Source organism: Mobula hypostoma, chromosome 11, assembly GCF_963921235.1.
Source record: "Mobula hypostoma chromosome 11, sMobHyp1.1, whole genome shotgun sequence".
NCBI classification, from domain to species: domain Eukaryota; kingdom Metazoa; phylum Chordata; class Chondrichthyes; order Myliobatiformes; family Myliobatidae; genus Mobula; species Mobula hypostoma.
In genome coordinates this window covers 9,660,952-9,680,226 of record NC_086107.1, presented here as the reverse complement: position 1 = coordinate 9,680,226, position 19,275 = coordinate 9,660,952, and the positions used below count along the sequence as shown (strand labels likewise).

Here is a 19,275-nt window from a genome sequence, read left to right as displayed (position 1 = left end):
CAGAAAACTCTTCCAAAGTTCCATTAGAGTACTTTTATTGAAGATTGACTTTGGTGGTCTTATTCTAATTAAAATTCATTATTGCCTAACACCCAATAACTCACCTTTTCATTTTTCACATTACCCATTCTTCCAACCGAACATACAGCTCTCACTTGGGGGAAATTTCTTAACTTGCGTTTCTGTCTGGTTTACATGTGCATCAGTTGATGTGATTCAAACAAAGTCAAGTTTTACAGTACTACTTTTTCCCCTTGGCTGAAACTGTTACTGTAAGATCATTATGAATGACAAGCACTACTCCCATATGCTCTCCTCATTCTAGATAAATCTTCCAACTCTTCTTCCTTTGACTTTTCTAACAGCTGAGTAAATTTCAAGGCTGACTTTGTTTCAGCTTTAGGTTGTCCACGTATTTTATACTGATTTTGCAATTCTAAATCCACCAACCTATAATCTCCGTCTCCGTCTCCGAGCCTACTTCTTCGGCAAGGACTCTTCCACCCCCACCGATGACCCCTTCTCCCGTTTTCAACCCTCCTCTTCTTCATGGACACCTCGCTCTGGTCTTCTGCCTGCTCTGGATCTCTTTATTGCTAACTGCCGACGGGACATCAACCGTCTCGACTTCACTGCACCTTGTCCCCATTCCAACCTCACTCCTTCGGAACGCTCTGCTCTCCACTCCCTCCGCACTAATCCTAACCTTATTATTACTGGGCCCTCAGAGGCTCCATCTTCCTCTCACCCCAACCCTCCCCTCTCCACTGACACCACCAGCTTCCCCCCCCCCCTCTGATCCCAGCTCTCATCCGTGCCGGGTCTTTACCATCCTCTCCGACCTTCAACTGTTGGAGGCAGAACGCTCTGTCCTCAGTAAGGGCCTCACGTTTGTCCCCCTTCGCCCACACCTCAGCGAGTTCCGTGTTCGCCACGATGCGGAACTTTTCTAACGCCGTCTCCGTCTCCGAGCCTACTTCTTCGGCAAGGGCTCTTCCACCCCCACCGATGACCCCTTCTCCCGTCTTCAACCCTCCTCTTCTTCATGGATACCTCGCTCTGGTCTTCTGCCTGCTCTGGATCTCTTTATTGCTAACTGCCGACGGGACATCAACCGTCTCGACTTCACCGCACCTTGTCCCCATTCCAACCTCACTCCCTCGGAACGCTCTGCTCTCCACTCCCTCCGCACTAATCCTAACCTTATTATTAAACCCGCCGATAAGGGGGGTGCTGTTGTAGTCTGGCGTACTGACCTCTACCTTGCCGAGGCACAGCGACAACTCGCGGATACCTCCTCTTATTTACCCCTCGATCGTGACCCCACTAAGGAGCACCAGGCCATTGTCTCCCACACCATCACCGACTTTATCCGCTCAGGGGATCTCCCATCCACTGCTACCAACCTTATAGTTCCCACACCCCGCACTTCCCGTTTCTACCTCCTACCCAAGATCCACAAACCTGCCTGTCCTGGCCGACCTATTGTCTCAGCTTGCTCCTGCCCCACCGAACTCATTTCTGCATACCTCGGCACTGTTTTATCACCCCTTGTTCAATCCCTTCCGACCTATGTTCGTGACACTTCTCATGCTCTTAAACTTTTCGATGATTTTAAGTTCCTTGGCCCCCACCGCTTTATTTTCACCATGGATGTCCAGTCCTTATATACTTCCATCTCCGATCAGGAAGGTCTCAAAGCTCTACGCTTCTTTTTGGATTCCAGACCTAATCAGTTCCTCTCTACCACCACTCTGCTCCGTCTAGCGGAATTAGTCCTTACGCTCAATAATTTCTCCTTTGGCTCCTCCCACTTCCTCCAAACTAAAGGTGTAGCTATGGGCACCCGTATGGGTCCTAGCTATGCCTGCCTTTTTGTTGGGTTTGTGGAACAATCTATGTTCCGTGCCTATTCTGGTATCTGTCCCCCACTTTTCCTTCGCTACATCGACGACTGCATTGGCGCTGCTTCCTGCACGCATGCAGAACTCGTCGACTTTATTAACTTTGCCTCCAACTTTCACCCTGCCCTCAAGTTTACCTGGTCCATTTCCGACACCTCCCTCCCCTTTCTAGATCTTTCTGTCTCTGGAGACAGCTTATCCACTGATGTCTACTATAAGCCTACTGACTCTCACAGCTATCTGGACTATTCCTCTTCTCACCCTGTCTCTTGCAAAAACGCTATCCCCTTCTCGCAATTCCTCCGTCTCCGTGGCATCTGCTCTCAGGATGAGACTTTTCATTCTAGGACGAGGGAGATGTCTTCCTTTTTTAAAGAAAGGGGCTTCCCTTCCTCCACTATCAACTCTGGTCTTAAACGCATCTCCCCCATTTCACGTACATCTGCTCTCACTCCATCCTCCCACCACCCCACTAGGAATAGGGTTCCCCTGGTCTTCACCTACCACCCCACCAGCCTCCGGGTCCAACATATTATTCTCCGTAACTTCCGCCACCTCCAACGGGATCCCACCACTAAGCACATCTTTCCCTCCCCCCCCTGCATTCCGCAGGGATCGCTCCCTACACAACTCCCTTGTCCATTCGTCCCCCCCATCCCTCCCCACTGATCTCCCTCCTGGCACTTATCCGTGTAAGTGGAACAAGTGCTACACATGCCCTTACACTTCCTCCCTTACCACCATTCAGGGCCCCAAACAGTCCTTTCAGGTGAGGCATCACTTCACCTGTGAGTCGACTGGGGTGATATACTGCGTCCGGTGCTCCCGATGTGGCCTTTTATATATTGGCAAGACCCGACGCAGACTGGGAGACCGCTTTGCTGAACATCTACGCTCTGTCCGCCAGAGAAAGCAGGATCTCCCAGTGGCCACACATTTTAATTCCACATCCCATTCCCATTCTGACATGTCTATCCATGGCCTCCTCTACTGTAAAGATGAAGCCACACTCAGGTTGGAGGAACAACACCTTATATTCCGTCTGGGTAGTCTCCAACCTGATGGCATGAACATCGACTTCTCTAACTTCCGCTAAGGCCCCACCTCCCCCTCATACCCCATCTGTTACTCATTTTTATGCACACATTCTTTCTCTCACTCTCCTTTTTCTCCCTCTGTCCCTCTGAATATACCTCTTGCCCATCCTCTGGGTCACCCCCACCCTTGTCTTTCTTCCCGGACCTCCTGTCCCATGATCCTCTCGTATCCCCTTTTGCCTATCACCTGTCCAGCTCTCGGCTCTATCCCTCCCCCTCCTGTCTTCTCCTATCACTTTGGATCTCCCCCTCCCCCTCCAACTTTCAAATCCCTTACTCACTGTTCCTTCAGTTAGTCCTGACGAAGGGTCTCGGCCTGAAACGTCGACTGCACCTCTTCCTACAGATGCTGCTTGGCCTGCTGCGTTCACCAGCAACTTTGATGTATGTTGCTTGAATTCCCAGCATCTGCAGAATTCCTGTTGTTAACCTATAATCTTACTGTTTCTTCCAATCTTGCCTGTTCTTCAGGCTTATGTTCTGTACAAGATCCACAACAGGTCCATCCAAGCTTCTGACCAATCAATTCTTGTTTTTGATTCCCAACTCAGATTATGAATAATGGTTTTCTTTGATAGTTTAAAATTACCATCAACCACTCCTCATTAAAAATAAAACAAAAGTCTTGGCACCGTCTCCATTTACAGACCTATCACCAAATTACTTGTCTACCCCTAAAGTATTTCTTTGCCCTTGTTTACTTATGAGCTTTGAACCTTTATGGTGCTTTATAGCTACCTATGCAAACTGTCTGCAAAGAAATGGTGGATGTAGCCTAGTCCATTACAGGCAAAGCCCTCCCCATCATTGAGCAGATCTGCAAGGAGTGCTGCCACAAGACAGTAGCATCCATCATTAATAATGGATCAGATATATAATAAGAAGTTCCACTTGGAATTGGTAGGACAACTAGATTGCAAGTCCTCTGGCTCAGCTTTGGGTTGTTGCCAGGGAAGAGGAATGGATTTATGGTGGAGATTGAAGACTGGCTTCTATCTTGCAAAATTATGTTTGAAGAAATTTCTCATTTAGAACATAAAACAGGCACTTCAGCCCATGATGCTGGCGAATGAATTAAATTAGTATTCAAATGCCCAACTAAGCTAATCTTTTCTCCCTACACAATGTCCATATTCTTCCATTTCCTGCACAGTCATGTACCTATCTATGAACCTCTTGAATACCCCTATCATATTTGCTTTCACCCCCAAGGCTGTGCATTGCAGGCACCCACTACTTTGTGTATAAAATAAACTGCACTGTACAGCTCCTTTGAACAGTCACCTCAAATACATAAACACCAGAGATTCTGCTGATGCTGATTGACCTGGTGAGTTTCTCCAGCATTTTGTGTGTGTCACCTTAAATACATGTCCTCTGGTATTAGATATTTTAACCAGGGGAAAAGATGCTGGCTATCTACTCTATCTATAAGCCTCTATCATATCTCCCCTCAGCCTTCACCGCTCCAGAGAAATCAACTCCAAGTTTGTCCAACCAAATGTCAATTTATTACATTTAGCACTAAATGTCATAAAATCAGTGTGACAAATTCAGGGTGCAAGAATCCAGAGAGGTGGTGAGAGAGGGAGTGGTCTGAATGCCAGGGTGATAATAGAGAAGCACAAATCTGGAGAAGGCTATAAGAACATCTCAAAGGTGCTGAACATACCTAAGGCTCAGTGGAAAAAATATGAAACCACAGCTACACTCCCAAGGTTAGGTTGCCACTCTAAATTTAGTCACTGGAGAGGAATGACGCTTGTGAAACCCTGTTTTACTGGACGTCTCTGGAAATGCAGCTTGTTGGTCCCTCGCTAACAGCCACTGGACTCCGTGGCGAGAAATCCACTAAATCCGTGCGGTTGGGATGGCTTGCCCACCCAAACCTTGGTTTGTGCAAATGCTGTCTGATTTACTGCCCCTGGCAATCGCCTTTTGGCAAGAAATAATAGATCGTACAATGCATACAATTATAAAGAAGTATATTTAATGATATTAACTTAAACAGCCAGTTATTAAAGGAAAGAAAGAAAAAAAAACAAAAAAGGGCCCATTATACTTCAGCAGTCAGATTTACACGGTGGAACTCAAATCTTCCAGAAGCCGTTCTTTTCGATGTACACACTACACCTTCCAAATGTTGCTCAGAATCCATCTCAAAAAAACGGGCTCTCCCACGGGAGCATTGACCCCCTCCTCCTTGAAGCCATTCATCTGCACAAAGCACCTTGTGCGACAGGGACGGCATCCTCAGCCATCTTCCCTCCTGTGTTCTCCTAGCACCTCGACCCACACCAGTGTCCCTCACAAAAAAAACTCTCGACCCAGTGTTCTCTAGAACCTTCTCCCAATTCCACCATCCTGATTAGGTGACACCACATTCCAAAGTTGAACAACAAAGCCCCTAATCTCAGCTCAAACCCAAACAGGCTGAAAGCAGAACAGACTGCTCTTAAAGAACTGCTAAAATGAAATACCTACAGCATAGCAGTAAAAATCTTAATCAGGGCGTTACACTTGTAAGACAGGTTACTGAGACACTAATGGTCACTCTGAGTGAGCTGCAAAAGTCAGTGACTGCAACTGGAGGTGAAGTTCATAGCTTCACAATCTCTAAGGCCTTGCACAAGAAGAATCTTTACGGAAGAATGGTAAGGAAGAAGCCCTGGCTTTAAAAAAAATACATATCCTTGCTCGTTAAGGCTTAGCAAAGTATCATTTAGAAGATACTGTACAGATGTGGAAGAAAATCTTGTGCTCATTTGAGACTAAAGTGGAACTTTAATCTAATACGGGTGTCACCACTGTGAAGAATGGTGGAGTTAGCATCATGCTATGGGGATGCTTTTCAGCAACAGGGACTGGGTATCTGGTCAGAATTGTTGGAAAGTTGAATGCTGCTTTAAGTACAGAGAGATCCTGGATAAAAACCTGTTAGTCTCTGCCAGAAAACTTAAACTGGGGAGGAAGCTCATCTTTCAGCTGGACAATGACCCAAAGCATACTGCCAGAGGAAACCTGCAATGGCTTCAATGAAGAAAACTGATGTCCTTGAGTTGACCAGACAGAGTCCAGACTTTAACATGATTGAACATCTCTGGCAAGATCTTGAGATTGCTTTCAACCACCATTCTGCAACTAACCTGGCACAGCTAGATCAATTTTGCAAGGAGCAATGGGCAAATCTTAGATCATAAGACATAGAAGCAGTACTAGGCTATTCAACCCATTGAGTCTGCTCTGCCATTATCATAACGGAACGTGCTATCTTAGATCTGGTCCTGTTCAATGAGACAGGTAAAGTTAGTGATTTTATAGTTAGGGATCCTCTTGGAAAGGGTGATCACAGTATGGTTGAGTTTCTCATACAAATGGAGAGTGCAATAGTTCAAACTAAAATCAGTGTATTATGCCTATGCAGTGGAGACTACAATGGGATGAGGGAGGATTTGGCTAATGTAGACTGGGAATACAGGCTATATGGTGGGATGGTTGAGGAACAGTGAAAGACTTTCAAAGAGATTTTTCACGGTGCTCAACAAAAGTATATTCCAGTTAAAAGCAAGGACAGTAAGGGTAGGGAGATCCAGGGTAGGGAGATCCAGCTTTGGATAACTAAGGAAATAAGAGAAGGCATCAAACTAAAAGCTCGTGCATACAAAGTCACCAAGAGTGGTGGGAAACTGGAAGATTGGGAAAACTTTAAAAGCAACAAAGAACCACTAAGCGATCAATAAAGAAAGGGAGTCTAGATTAAGAAAATAAATTGGCACAAAATATAAAAATGGATAGTAGAAGTTTTTATTATTATGTAAAGCAGAAAAGGGTGACTAAAGTGAACTTAGGCCCCTTGGAGGATGAGAAGCGGGAATTGATACTCGGTAATGAGGAAATGGCAGAGACTTTGAATGTCTATATTGTGTCGGTCTTATGGTGAAAGACAAGTCTAACATGCCAAAGAGAGATGTGTATATGCTGGGAAGTGAGGACATTGATAGAATAGCTATCACTAAAGGGGTAGTGCTGAGCAAACTTGTGGGCCTGAAGATAGTTAAGTCCCCTGATTGTGATGGAATGCATCCCAGGGTACTGAAAGAAATGGCAGAAGTTATAGTAGATGCTTTGGTGATAATTTACCAAAATTCTCTGTACTCTGAGGATTGGAAGATGGTGAATGTCATGCTAGTGTTCAAAAAAGGATGTAGGCAAAATGCATTGAATAAGGTGCCGCATAAAAGACTTATCCATAAGATAAGGATACATAGAGTTGGGGGTGATGTATAGCCATGGATAGAGGATTGATTAACTAATAGAAAGCAGAGAGTTGGGATACATGGGTGTTACTCTGGTTGGCAATCAGTGGTGAGTGGTATGTCGCAGGTTCAGTGCTGGGTCCACAACTGTTCACGATATACATTAATCATCTGGAAGAGGGGACAGAGTGTAGTGTATCTAAGTTTGCTGATGATACTAAATTGAGTGGAAAAGCAAATTGTGCAGAAGATACAGAGAGTCTGCAGAGAAGTATAGATGGGTTAAGTGAGTGGGCAAGGATCTTGCAGATGGAGTACAATGTTGGTAAACATTGGAAGGAAAAATGAAACAGCAGATTATTATTTAAATGGTAATAAATTGCAGCATGCTTCTGCGCAGAGGGACTTGGGAGCGCTTGTGCATGAATCACAAAAGGTTGGTTTGCAGGTGCAGCAGGGTATCAAGAAGGCAAATGGAATGTTAGTCTTCATTGCCAGAGGGATTGAATTTAAGAGCAGGAAGGTTATGCTGCAACTGTGCAGGGTACTGGTGAGGCTGCACCTGGAGTCTCCTTACTTGAGGAAGGATATACTGGCTTTGGAGGCGGTGCAGAGGAGGTTCACTAGGTTGAATCCAGAGTTGAGGGAGTTAGACTATGAGGAGAGATTGACTTGCTTGGGATTGTACTCGCTGGAATTCAGAAGAATGAGAGGTGATCTTATAGAAACATATACAATTATGAAAGGGATAGATAAGACAGAGGCAGGAAAGTTGTCTCCACTGGTAGGTGAGACTAGAGCTACGGGGACATAGCCTCAAGATTCAGAGGATTAGATTTAGGACGGAGATGAGGAAGAACTGCTTTTTCCAGAGAGTGGTGAATCTGGAATTCTCTGCCCAATGAAGCAGTGGAGGCTACCACAGTAAATATATTTAAGACAAGGTTGGATAGATTTTTGCATAGTAAGGGAATTAAAGGTTATAGGGAAAAGGCAGGATGGTGGAGATGAGTCCATGGTCAGATCAGCCATGATCTTATTGAATGGCGGAGCAGGCTCGATGGGCCAGATGACCTACTCCTGCTCTTATTTCTTATGTCCTTATAACCATATAACAATTACAGCACGGAAACAGGCCATCTCGGCCCTTCTAGTCCATGCTGAACTCCTACTCTCACCTAGTCCCACTGACCTGCACTCGGTCCATAACGCTCCTTTCCCTTCCTGTCCATATATCTATCCAATTTAACTTTAAACGACAACATCAAACCTGCCTCAACCACTTCTGCTGGAAGCTCGTTCCACACAGCTACCACTCTCTGAGTAAAGAAGTTCCCCCTCATGTTACCCCTAAACTTTTGCCCTTTAACTCTCAACTCATGTCCTCTTGTTTGAATCTCCCCCACTCTCAATGGCTGATCCCGGATCCCACTCAACCCCATACACCTGTCTTTTCGCTATAACCTTTGATGCCCTGACCAATCAGTAAACTATCAATTTTTGCTTTAAATATACCCACGTTTTTGCCCTCCACAGCTGTCTGGTATTCACCACTCTCTGGCTAAAAAAAATTCTCCCTTACCTCTGTTCTAAAGAGGTACTATGAGACTGTGCCCTCTAATTCTGGACACCCTCACCATAGGAAACATCCTCTTCATATCCACTTTATCTAGTTCTTTTAACATTCAGTAGGTTTCAGTGAGATCTCCCTGCATTCTTCTAAATTCCAGTCAGTATGGGCCCAAAGCTGCCAAATGCTCATCAAATGTTAACCCCTTCATTCCTGGAATTATTCTTGTGAATCTCCTCTGGACTCTCTCCAATGACACCACATTCTTTCTGATATATGGGGCCCAAAACTGTTGGCAGTACTCTACAAGTGCGGCCTGACTAGTGTCTCATAAAGTCTCAGCATTATCTCATTGTTTTATGTTCTATTCCCATTGAAATGAATGTCAACATTGCATTTGCCTTCTTTACCCACAGACTCAACTTGTAAATTAACCTTTTGAGAGTCTTGCATGAGGACTCCTAAGTTCCCTTGCACCTCTGATGTTTGAATTTTCTCCCCATTTAGATAATAGTCTGCACTTATGTTTCTTTTACCAAAACGCATCATCATACATTTCCCAACACTGTATCCCATCTGCCACTTTTTTGCCTATTCTTCCAATTTGTCTTGTCCTGCTGCAGTCACATCTCTTTCTTAGCACTACCTACCTCTCCACCTATCTTTGTACCATCTGCAAACTTTGCCACAAAGCCATCAATTCATTATCTAAATCATTGACAAACAATGTAAAAAGTAGCAGTCTCAATACTGACCCCTGAGGAACACCACTAGTCACTGGCAGCCAACCAGAAAAGGGCCCCTTTATTCCCACTCGCTGCTTCCTGCCTGTCAGCCATTCCTCTATCTATGCCAGTATCTTTCCTGTAACACCATGGGATTTTATCTTGTTAAGCAGCCACGTGTGTGTGGCACCTTATCAAATGCCTTCTGAAAATCCAAGTAATGACATTCATTGCCTTTCTTGTCCACCCTCCTTGTTACTTCCTTAGCAAACTAATAGATTTGTTAGGTAAGATTTCCCTTTACAGAAACCATGCTGACTCTGACTTATTTTATCATTAGTCTCCAAGTACCCCAAAACCTTATCCTTAATGATGGATTCCAACACTTTTCCAACCTCTGAGGTTAGGCTAACTGGCCTATAATTTCCTCCCTTCTTAAAGAGTGGAGTGACATTTGCAATTTTCCAGTCCTCCAGAACCATGCCAGAATCAAGTGCTTCTTGAAAGATCATAACCATTGCATCTGCTATCTCTTCAGCAGCCTCTTTTAGAACTCTGGGATGTAGTGCATCTGGTCCAAGTGACTTATCCACCTTAAGACCTTTGAGTTTGCCTAGCACATTTTCCTCTGTAGTTGCAATGGCGTTCACTCCTCCTCCCTAAAACGCACGGACCTCTGGCACACAGCTAGTGTCTTCCATAGTGAAGACTGATGCAAAGTAGTTACTAAATTCATCTGCCATTTCTTTGCCCCCATTACTACCTCACCAGCTTCATTTTCCAGTGGTCGAATATCAACTCTTACCTCCCTTTTACTCTTTATATAACTTAAAAAAAAAACCTTTAGTATCCTGTTTTATATTATTGGCTAGTTTGCCCTCATGTTTCATCTTTTCCCTTCTTATAACTTTTTAGTTGCCTTTTGTTGGATTTTAAAAACTTCCCAATCATCCAACTTCCCACTCACTTTTGCTACATTATATGCCCTTTTCTTGGTTTTTATGCGGTCCTTAACTTCCTTGTCAGCCATGATTGCCTACCCCTGCCATTTGAGAACAACTTCTGTGGAATGTATCTATCCTGCGCCTTGTGAACTATTCCCAGAAACTTTAACCATCTCTGAAATGCTGTCAGCCATGCCAGTATCCTCTTCCAATCCACCTGGGCAAGCTCCTCTCTGTAATTCCCTTTACTGATACATCTGACTTGTGCTTCTCCCTCTCAGATTGCAGTATGAATTTAATCATATTATGATCAGTGTCTCCTAAGGGTTCCTGTACCTTCAGTTCCCCAATAAAATCTGGATTATTACATGACACCCAATTTAAGATAGCCTCTTCCTGAGTAGGCTTAAGTACAAGCTGCTCTAAAAAGCCATCTTGTAGGCATTCAATTAATTCTCTCTTTTGTGATCTGACATCAACCTGATTTTCCCAATCCCCTTGCATAAAGTCCCCCATTACAATTGTGACACACCCTCATTACATGCACACATTTTGGCTACTGTTTAGAGGCCTATATATGATTCCCATAATGTTTTTTTCCCTTGCAGTTTTTTAACTCCACCCACAAAGATTTGACATTCTCTGACCTTGTGTCACCTTTCTAAAGATGTAATTGCATCTCTTACCAACAGAGCCACACCACCACCGATGTCTTCCTGCCTGTCCTTTGATACAAAGTATATCCTTTGATATTAAGCTCCCAACTATGACCTCCTTTCAGCCACAACTCAGTGATGCCCACAATATCATACCAACTAATCTCTAATTACGCCGCAGGTTTGTCCATCTTATTCCGAATACTATGTGCATTAAAAACAGCACCTTCAACCCTGCATTCTTCGTCCTTTTGTGTTTTGCCTCTGTTTTATAATTTAATTCTTTGCATTGTCTGCATTTGTACCCAGTCATTGGCTTGTCCTTTCTTACGTTCATATTACACCCATCATCTACTTGTAAACCTGTTGGCTCATCCTCAGCTCTAACATATGTTCCCATCTCCCTGCTATATTAGCTTAAACCACTTCCAACAGCTCTAGCAAACCTGCCTGCAAGGATATTGGTCCCCCTTGGATTTAAGTGCAACCTGTCCCTTTTGTACAGATCACACCTGCCCCAGAAGAGGTCCCAATGATTCAGAAATCTGAATCCCTGCTTCCTGCTCCAATTCTTTAGCCGTGCATTTACTTGCTACCTCATTCTATGCCTATCTTCACTGTTTCATGGCACAGACAGCAATCCTGAGATTACTACCCTTGAGGTCCTGCTCCATCACGTTGTGCAAAGCTAATAGAGGCTTATCCAAAAAGACTACTGGATGTAATAGCTGTGAAAGGTGGTTCAACTAAGTACTAAGCAAAGGGGATGAATGCTTTTGAATTGCTGAGATTTCAGTTTTTGAATTTTTAGTTTTTCATGCTTTACAATTTTCTCTGCTTTTTGGGCTCTAATAAAAAAAAGGAGCATGTGATTCAGAAATAAAAATTCTCAGTTAAATTGATTAAAGTCCATGGATACAATGCTCATTTATGTGAACAAAGAGTTGGGTGCTGAATGCTTCTACAAAGCACTCTATCTGAAAAAACTTCTGGTATCCTCTTTGATATTAGTGGTTAGCTTACCTTGATGTTTCATTATTTCCTTCCTTAAGGCGTTTTAGTTGCCTTCTGTTGGTTTTTAAAAGCTTTCCAATCCTCTAACTTCCCACAAATTTTTGCTCTATTATATATCGAGATTTTGCTTTTATGTTGCTTTTGACTTCCCTTGCCTGTCATGGTTGCTTCTTCCTACCTTTAGAATGCTATTCTTTGGGATGTATCTATGGTGCACCTTCCAAATTTCTTGCAGAAACTCCAGCCATTGCTGTTTTGCCACCATCCCTGCTAGTGTCCCCTTTCAATCAACTTTGGCCAGCTCCTTTGTTATGCCTCTGTAATACCTCTGTAATACTTTTTACTCCACTGTAATATGGATACATCTGACTTTAGCTTCTCCCTCTCAGATTGCAGGGTGAATTCTATCATATTATAATTACTGTATCCTCAGAGTTCCTTTACCTTAGGCTCCCTAATCAAATCATGTTCATTACATAATATTTCATTACATAATGGGCACGTGGCCAAGTGGTTAAGGCATTCGACTAGCGATCTGAAGGTTGTGAGTTTGAGCCCCAGCCGAGGCAGCGTGTTGTGTCCTTGAGCAAGGCACTTAATCACACATTGCTCTGCGGTGACACTGGTGCCAGGCTGTATGGGTCCTAATGCCCTCCTTGGACAACATCGGTGTCATGGAGAGGGGAGAGTTGTAGCATGGGCAACCGCTGGTCTTCCATATAACCTTGCTCAGGCCTGTGCCCTGGAGAATGAAGACTTTCCAGGCGCAGATCCATGGTCTCACAAGACTAATGGATGCCTTTACTTACTTACATTACATAACACCCCATCCAGAATAGCCTTTCCCCTGTTCTAAAAAAGCCATCTCACTGGCAATCTACAAACTCTCTGTCTTGGGATCCAAAATCAGCACCAAACTGATTTTCTCAATCTATCCGCTTATTGCAATCCCCCATGACTTTTGTAACTTTGCCCTTTTGACATGCCTTTTCTATCTCCTGTTGTAATTCATAGCCCACATCATAGCTGCTGTTTGGAGGCCTGCATATACTGCATCTCCCATCAGGGTCTGTTTATCCTTGCAGTTTCTTAACTCTACCCACAAGAATTCTGCCTGTTCCAATCATATGTCACCTCTTTCTAATGATTTCATTTTTTACCAACAGAGCCACCTCACCCCCTCTGCCTATCCTTTCACTACAATGTGTATCCTTGCATGTTAAGCTCCCAGCTAGGGTGGTGAATCTGTGGAATTTATTGCCTCAAATGGCTGCAAAGGCCAAGTCATTGGTTATATTTAAAGTGGAGGTTGATGGGTACTTGATTGATATGAGTGTAAGGCAGGAGAATAGATTGAGAGAGAGGGAATAATAAATCAGTTATAGTCAAATGGCAAAGTAAACTCAATGAGCTGAATGGTCTCATTCTGCTCCTATATATTATGGCCTAATGGTCTTATAACAAAAGAGTGATACCTATATCGTATTATTGTGGTATGCAAGATGACATTGTGGCATATACGTCCAACAAAGGATAACTTTAGCACTTTGCCTCTTTTTAATAAATTCAATTTTTTCACACCCATAATGTTCCCTAACAACTGAGAGTGCAGCTGAATGTTTAATTTCAGGTCTGTACTAGTACTGTTAATATGTCCTTAGGAAGCATAGATAAATAAATCTCTTTAACGTGGTAAAATGGTTAAATTTTCTTCTGTGATAATCCATACCACAATCAAGGCACAATGTTCTTTGTAACTCACACAAAAAATGCTGGTGAACGCAGCAGGCCAGGCAGCATCTATAGGAAGAGGTACAGTCGACGTTTCGGATCGAGCCCCTTCGTCAGGACTAACTGAAAAAAGAGGTAGTAAGAGATTTGAAAGTGGGGGAGGGAGGGGGAGATCCGAAATGATAGGAGAAGACAGGAGGGGGAGGGATAGAGCTAAGAGCTGGAAAGTTGATTGGCAAAAGGGATATGAGGCTGGAGAAGGGAGAGGATCATGGGACAGGAGGCCTAGGGAGAAAGAAAGGGGGGGGGGGAACCCAGAGGATGGGCATGGAGTTATAGTGAGAGGGACATAGGGAGAAAAAAGAGAGGGAAAAAAAGGAGAAAGAGAATAAATAAATAAATAAATAAGGGATTGGGTACGAAGGGGAGGTGGGGCATTAACGGAGGTTAGAGAAGTCAATATTCATGCCATCAGATTGGAGGCTACCCAGACAGAATATAAAGTGTTGTTCCTCCAACCTGATGGCATGAACATTGACTTCTCTAATTTCCGTTAATGCTCCACCTCCCCTTCGTACCCCATCCCTTATTTATTTATTTATTTATTCATTCATTCATTCATTCATTCCCCTTTCCCCTTTTTTCCCCTTTTTTTTCTCCCTCTGTCCCTCTCGCTATAACTCCTTGCCCATCCTCTAGGTTTTTTCCTCCCCTCCCCCTTTCTTTCTCCCTAGGCCTCCTGTCCCATGATCCTCTCTCTCCCTTCTCCAGCCTTGTATCCCTTTTGCCAATCAACTTTCCAGCTCCTATCTCTATCTCTTCCCCTCCTGTCTTCTCCTATCATTTCGGATCTCCCCTCCCCCTCCCACTTTCAAATCTCTTACTAACTCTTCTTTCAGTTAGTCCTGACGAAGGGTCTCGGCCCGAAATGTCGACTGTACCTCTTCCTATAGATGCTGCCTGGCCTGCTGCGTTCACCAGCATTTTTTGTGTGTGTTGCTTGAATTTCCAGCATCTGCAGATTTCCTCGTGTTTGCATTCTTTGTAACTACTGACTTTATAGCAGTAAGTTGAAGTAATCACGTTTTTCCCACTTCGATGTTTCTCTATTGTATGAGACTTATAGGACCTGTGATTCTTGCTTTCAGGAGGCTAGATTAAATGAAGAAAAGCAACAAATTAAATCTGAATTGGAATCATTCAAAAAGTCCCGTGCAACATGCCAAGAAGTCTACTGGAAACTTCCTGCACAGAGTGTACAAGAACACCAAATACAGACACAACAGGTGAATTTTATTTTAATTTAAAGGCAACAGAAAGAGGTAGGTTTTAGTATATCTCATACTGGCCTGTAGCTATAGTATCTAGATGGATTTACAAATTTGGAAGCTCTATTATACTGTAAACTAAATATTATTAAGGGAACATTTTTAATTGAAGTCTGCAGCCTTCAAATTTCTGTACAGATACACTGCTATAGAAGAGCAAATACTGTAGTTCTTAAACTACTGACTTGTTTGCAAATTAAGAAGGAATAACGCAGGCTGCTATTAGTAGATGTATTGTGACTATTTGGTGATATACTGATACGGTCGGCATTAATATTGTGTGATTAATAGTGATGTAATGTATTGGGGATTCCAAGCATCAAAATTATTCTCAGATGGCCAGTTTAAAGTTTGGAATACTGGCAAAGAAGGAGAAATAGATTTGAAAGTATAGTAACAAATGCAGATTAGAAATTAAGGAGGACCAAGATCACTGGAAAGATCCGGAATGAAATGAATAAAAATTCAAATGATGGAAAAGAATTGCATTGATAGGTACTTTCAGTCACCTCTGGAAATCCCAAAGCACTTTGTGCAGAGTTTAAAGTTCAGCCATCAATGCATTGCAGAAGACTATGGCTGGTTTGTATACAGCAAGATTCCACAAATCAGATTGGGAAGTTACGGTACTGGGACTGGAGAGCTGGATATACTGGGACTTTTTCCTCTGAAGTACAAGAGGCTGAAGGGGGAGCTTGGAGAGCTTTATAAAACCATGAAGGGCATAAATAAGATAGACGGTCACAACCTTTTTCCCAGGGTAGGCAAATCTAAAACCAGAGATTATAGATTTAAGGCGAGAGGGGAAAGACTTAGAGGTGACCTGAGGTGCAGCTTTTTCACACAGAGGCAAGTACAATTACAGTGGATAGGAAAGATTTCAAGGGATCTGGGTCAAAGGCAGCTTCAGGTAGTACTTGCAGTGCCAGAAGGCCTGTTTCCATGCTGGTAATTTTATGACAATATGACTCTAACCTGTCTTTATGAAGATTGAGAAACAATTTGACTCGAACCTAAAGCTTCCACTAAATGAAAGATTATGATACATATTATTCCTGGAATTGTGATATAGTAGGGTTAAACAGTTAGCAGTGGTAGGAATATTGGAATATTAGTTTTGTGTTCTTGTTTTTGGTGCATAGGACTGTTTTTGGTCTGACTTCACGTATCTCAACTGTAGCATCACAATGAAAGGGAATCAGTATCGTAATCATGCTGAAGATGTGTATTACTGATTTAATGCATTCACGAAACCTCTTTTTTAAAATAGGGTTATTGCCTCTGGAAAATCACTTCACAATACATAAGCACAAGAGAATCTGTAGATGCTGGAGGAACTCAGCAGGCCAGGCAGCATCTGTGGAGAGGAAGAAATAGTTGACGTTTTGAGCAGAGACCTTTTATTAGGACACGTAGATACTACCTGACCTGCTGAGTCCTCCATTAGTGTGTGTGTGTGTGTGTGTGTGTGTGTGTGTGTGTGTGAGAGAGACTGTGTGTGTGTGTGTGTGAGACTGTGTGTGTGTGTGAGAGACTCTGTGTGTGTGGTGTGTGTGTGTGTGTGTCAGACTGTGAGACTGTGTGTGTGTGAGTGTGTGTGAGACTGTGTGTGTGTGAGACTGTGTGTGTGTGTGTGTGTGAGACTGTGTGTGTGTGTGACTCCAGAATGCATTTACCTGGAAAAATCCACCTGCCACATTCCCATGACTCTTAACAATCAGCTGCTTTGAGAATATTGTTCATAATTGTATAACATAGAATTTACAAAATGGCAACAAGCCATTTAATCCCACAGTTCCCCTACTTTTCACATGTTTCATGAGAACTCATTCTGAGGCGGTGACAAGTGGCATTTCCCATCCAGAGAACTGTAACTCAAGTGAATTCAGTAATCTCTCAGTATTACCCTGGATTATTTTCATACATCGCTAGAGATCTCCCTGGTGTACTGGGCAATATTTTCTTTAACCAACAGCAATAAAGTCAATGATGTGGCGATTTATCACAGTACCATTTATAGGATTTTACTGCCATTAAGTACCCAACATAACAATAGTGACCACCACATTTTGAAATACTTTATCAGTACTAAAGCATTTTGGGTAATGAGACATAAGTGTAAAAGGTTCAGCAGATGCTGGAAATCCGAGTGAAACATTCAAAATGCTGCAGGAACTCAGCAGGTCAGGCAACATTTATGGAAGGGAATAAACAGTTGACATCTTGGGCTGAGACCCTTCATTAAGACTGGAAAGGAAAGGAACAGAAGCCAGAATAAGGTGACTGGGGGGAAGGGGAAGGAGTACAAGCTGCCAGGTGATAGGTGAGACCTGGGGAGGGGGAAGGTAGGTAGGGGAGATGTGGATGAAGTGTGTCAAGCTGGGAGGGGTAGGTGGGAAAAGAAAAAGGCTGAAGAAGATATCTTAAACAAGAGAAAATCTGCAAATGCTGGAGGGTCTCGGCCCAAAATGTCAACTGTGCTTTTTTCCATAGATACTGCTTGTCCTGCTGAGTTCCTCCAGCATTTCATGTGTGTTGCTTGAAGAAGAAATCTGTTTATGAGAGGTTATGAAAGGTGGACTGAAAATGTAAATTCATTCTTTTTAAACTCATAGTGTTCGGTCTGAGGCACCAGCCTAGATCCAGACATCAACAAAAAATCATGTTAAATTATTCATTAGTGTTATTATTTCTGGTAAAAGTACTCCAGTGTTAACATACAGCTCACTTTAATTTGTTCACTTTCCTCCTCCCCCTATTAGAATATCTTGCAGCATTCTGAGCAACCCACAGTACAGGGGACATCAGGACTGCAGATCAGTGTGAGTGAAGCGTTAATGGTTACTGACAGTGAGTTTAACCACGTAGGAATTCACAGCCACGTAGAAGAAATAGACGAAGAGTCCAATGAGTTAGACATCACAAAACAAGGGAACAATGACCAGGAAGGAAAGGTTACCACAGATAATACAGGTACATGACACCCTAAACAAAGAAATAACAGGAATCTTCTGAATTATTGTGTCTGTTGCTAATGAGTCTTAGTCAAAAACTGAATTCAGAACAAAACCTTGAAAATTAGGAAAATAATGTTTATTTTAGAAGTGATCAAATGTTCCAAATGAATTTGGAAATACATGCTGTCGTCAGTATGGACTATACTGATTTATTGGTATAATCAATTTTAAGAAGTCATACTAGTTGCTGTCTTGTGATGCAGAGTATGATTTGTCTTAGCATGTCTTATTTTTTCAGCTCGATGGCTAATAGTAAAATATGCAAAAACATAAGAAACAGCAGCATGGAGGCCATTCAGCCCTTTGTGCCTGCTCTGCCATTCATGACTGACCTTTGAACTCAGTGACACTTTTGTACACTAAACTTGATTTCTCTAATACCTAAAAAATCAAAGTCTCTACCTTTAATATACTCAGCCCTGTTAGGTAGAAAATTTCAAAATTTCATCCTGTATGTGTAAGTTAATTTCTTCTCATCCCAGTATTGAGTGGCTGACCTTCTGGTGTATTTTGTGGATTTCCAGATATGTGAAATAAAGCTGATGCCACTAAGTGATTGTAAAATGTCTAGGAACTCTTTAAGTACTTTGCTGCCAGATTTCTAGTGACTCTCCTAATGGTGGGATAGTGGTGAGATTATGTACAGTGTAATCGGTTAAGAAGCAGAAATGAGATGAGATCTTTGCTGCATAGCTGGTTACACTGAAAGAGTAGTGGTAATGTATTTAAAAACAGATTTCAAAAGGGAATTGGATATATACAGTACTTGATAAAAAAAAAACAGTGCTATGGATAAAGACCGGGGAATGGGACTAATTGGATAGCTCTGTCTAGAAGCTGGGACAGGCATGGTTGAGTGAATAATCACCTTCTGTAATGCACAATATATCAGGGCTTACACTCAGGATTTACATTCAGTGGTCACTATATTAGGTACACCTGCTCATTATCAGAATCAGGTTTAATATCACCGGTATATTTCATGAAACTGAATTACAGTAAATGTATATCTATCTATCTATATATATAGACA

General features: G+C 42.7%; 1 protein-coding gene across 13 annotated transcripts in view; it reads left to right on the top strand.

Annotated features, from left to right (window-relative positions):
• LOC134353577 (coiled-coil domain-containing protein 73-like) overlaps window positions 1-19,275 on the top strand; it is a 157,364-nt gene that overhangs the window by 123,549 nt on the left and 14,540 nt on the right. For 12 of the 13 annotated variants that reach the window (XR_010019640.1, XM_063061650.1, XM_063061652.1 and 9 more), the window contains one exon: window positions 15,046-15,183. Coding sequence is in view for 11 of the 13 variants with exons in the window: in XM_063061650.1 (XP_062917720.1) it covers window positions 15,046-15,183 (138 nt within the window). In the remaining 2 variants the exon portion in view is untranslated. Of the gene's footprint in view, window positions 1-15,045; window positions 15,184-17,987; window positions 18,048-19,275 lie in introns of those variants that run through there. The other variant, XM_063061646.1, reaches the window with a different exon arrangement.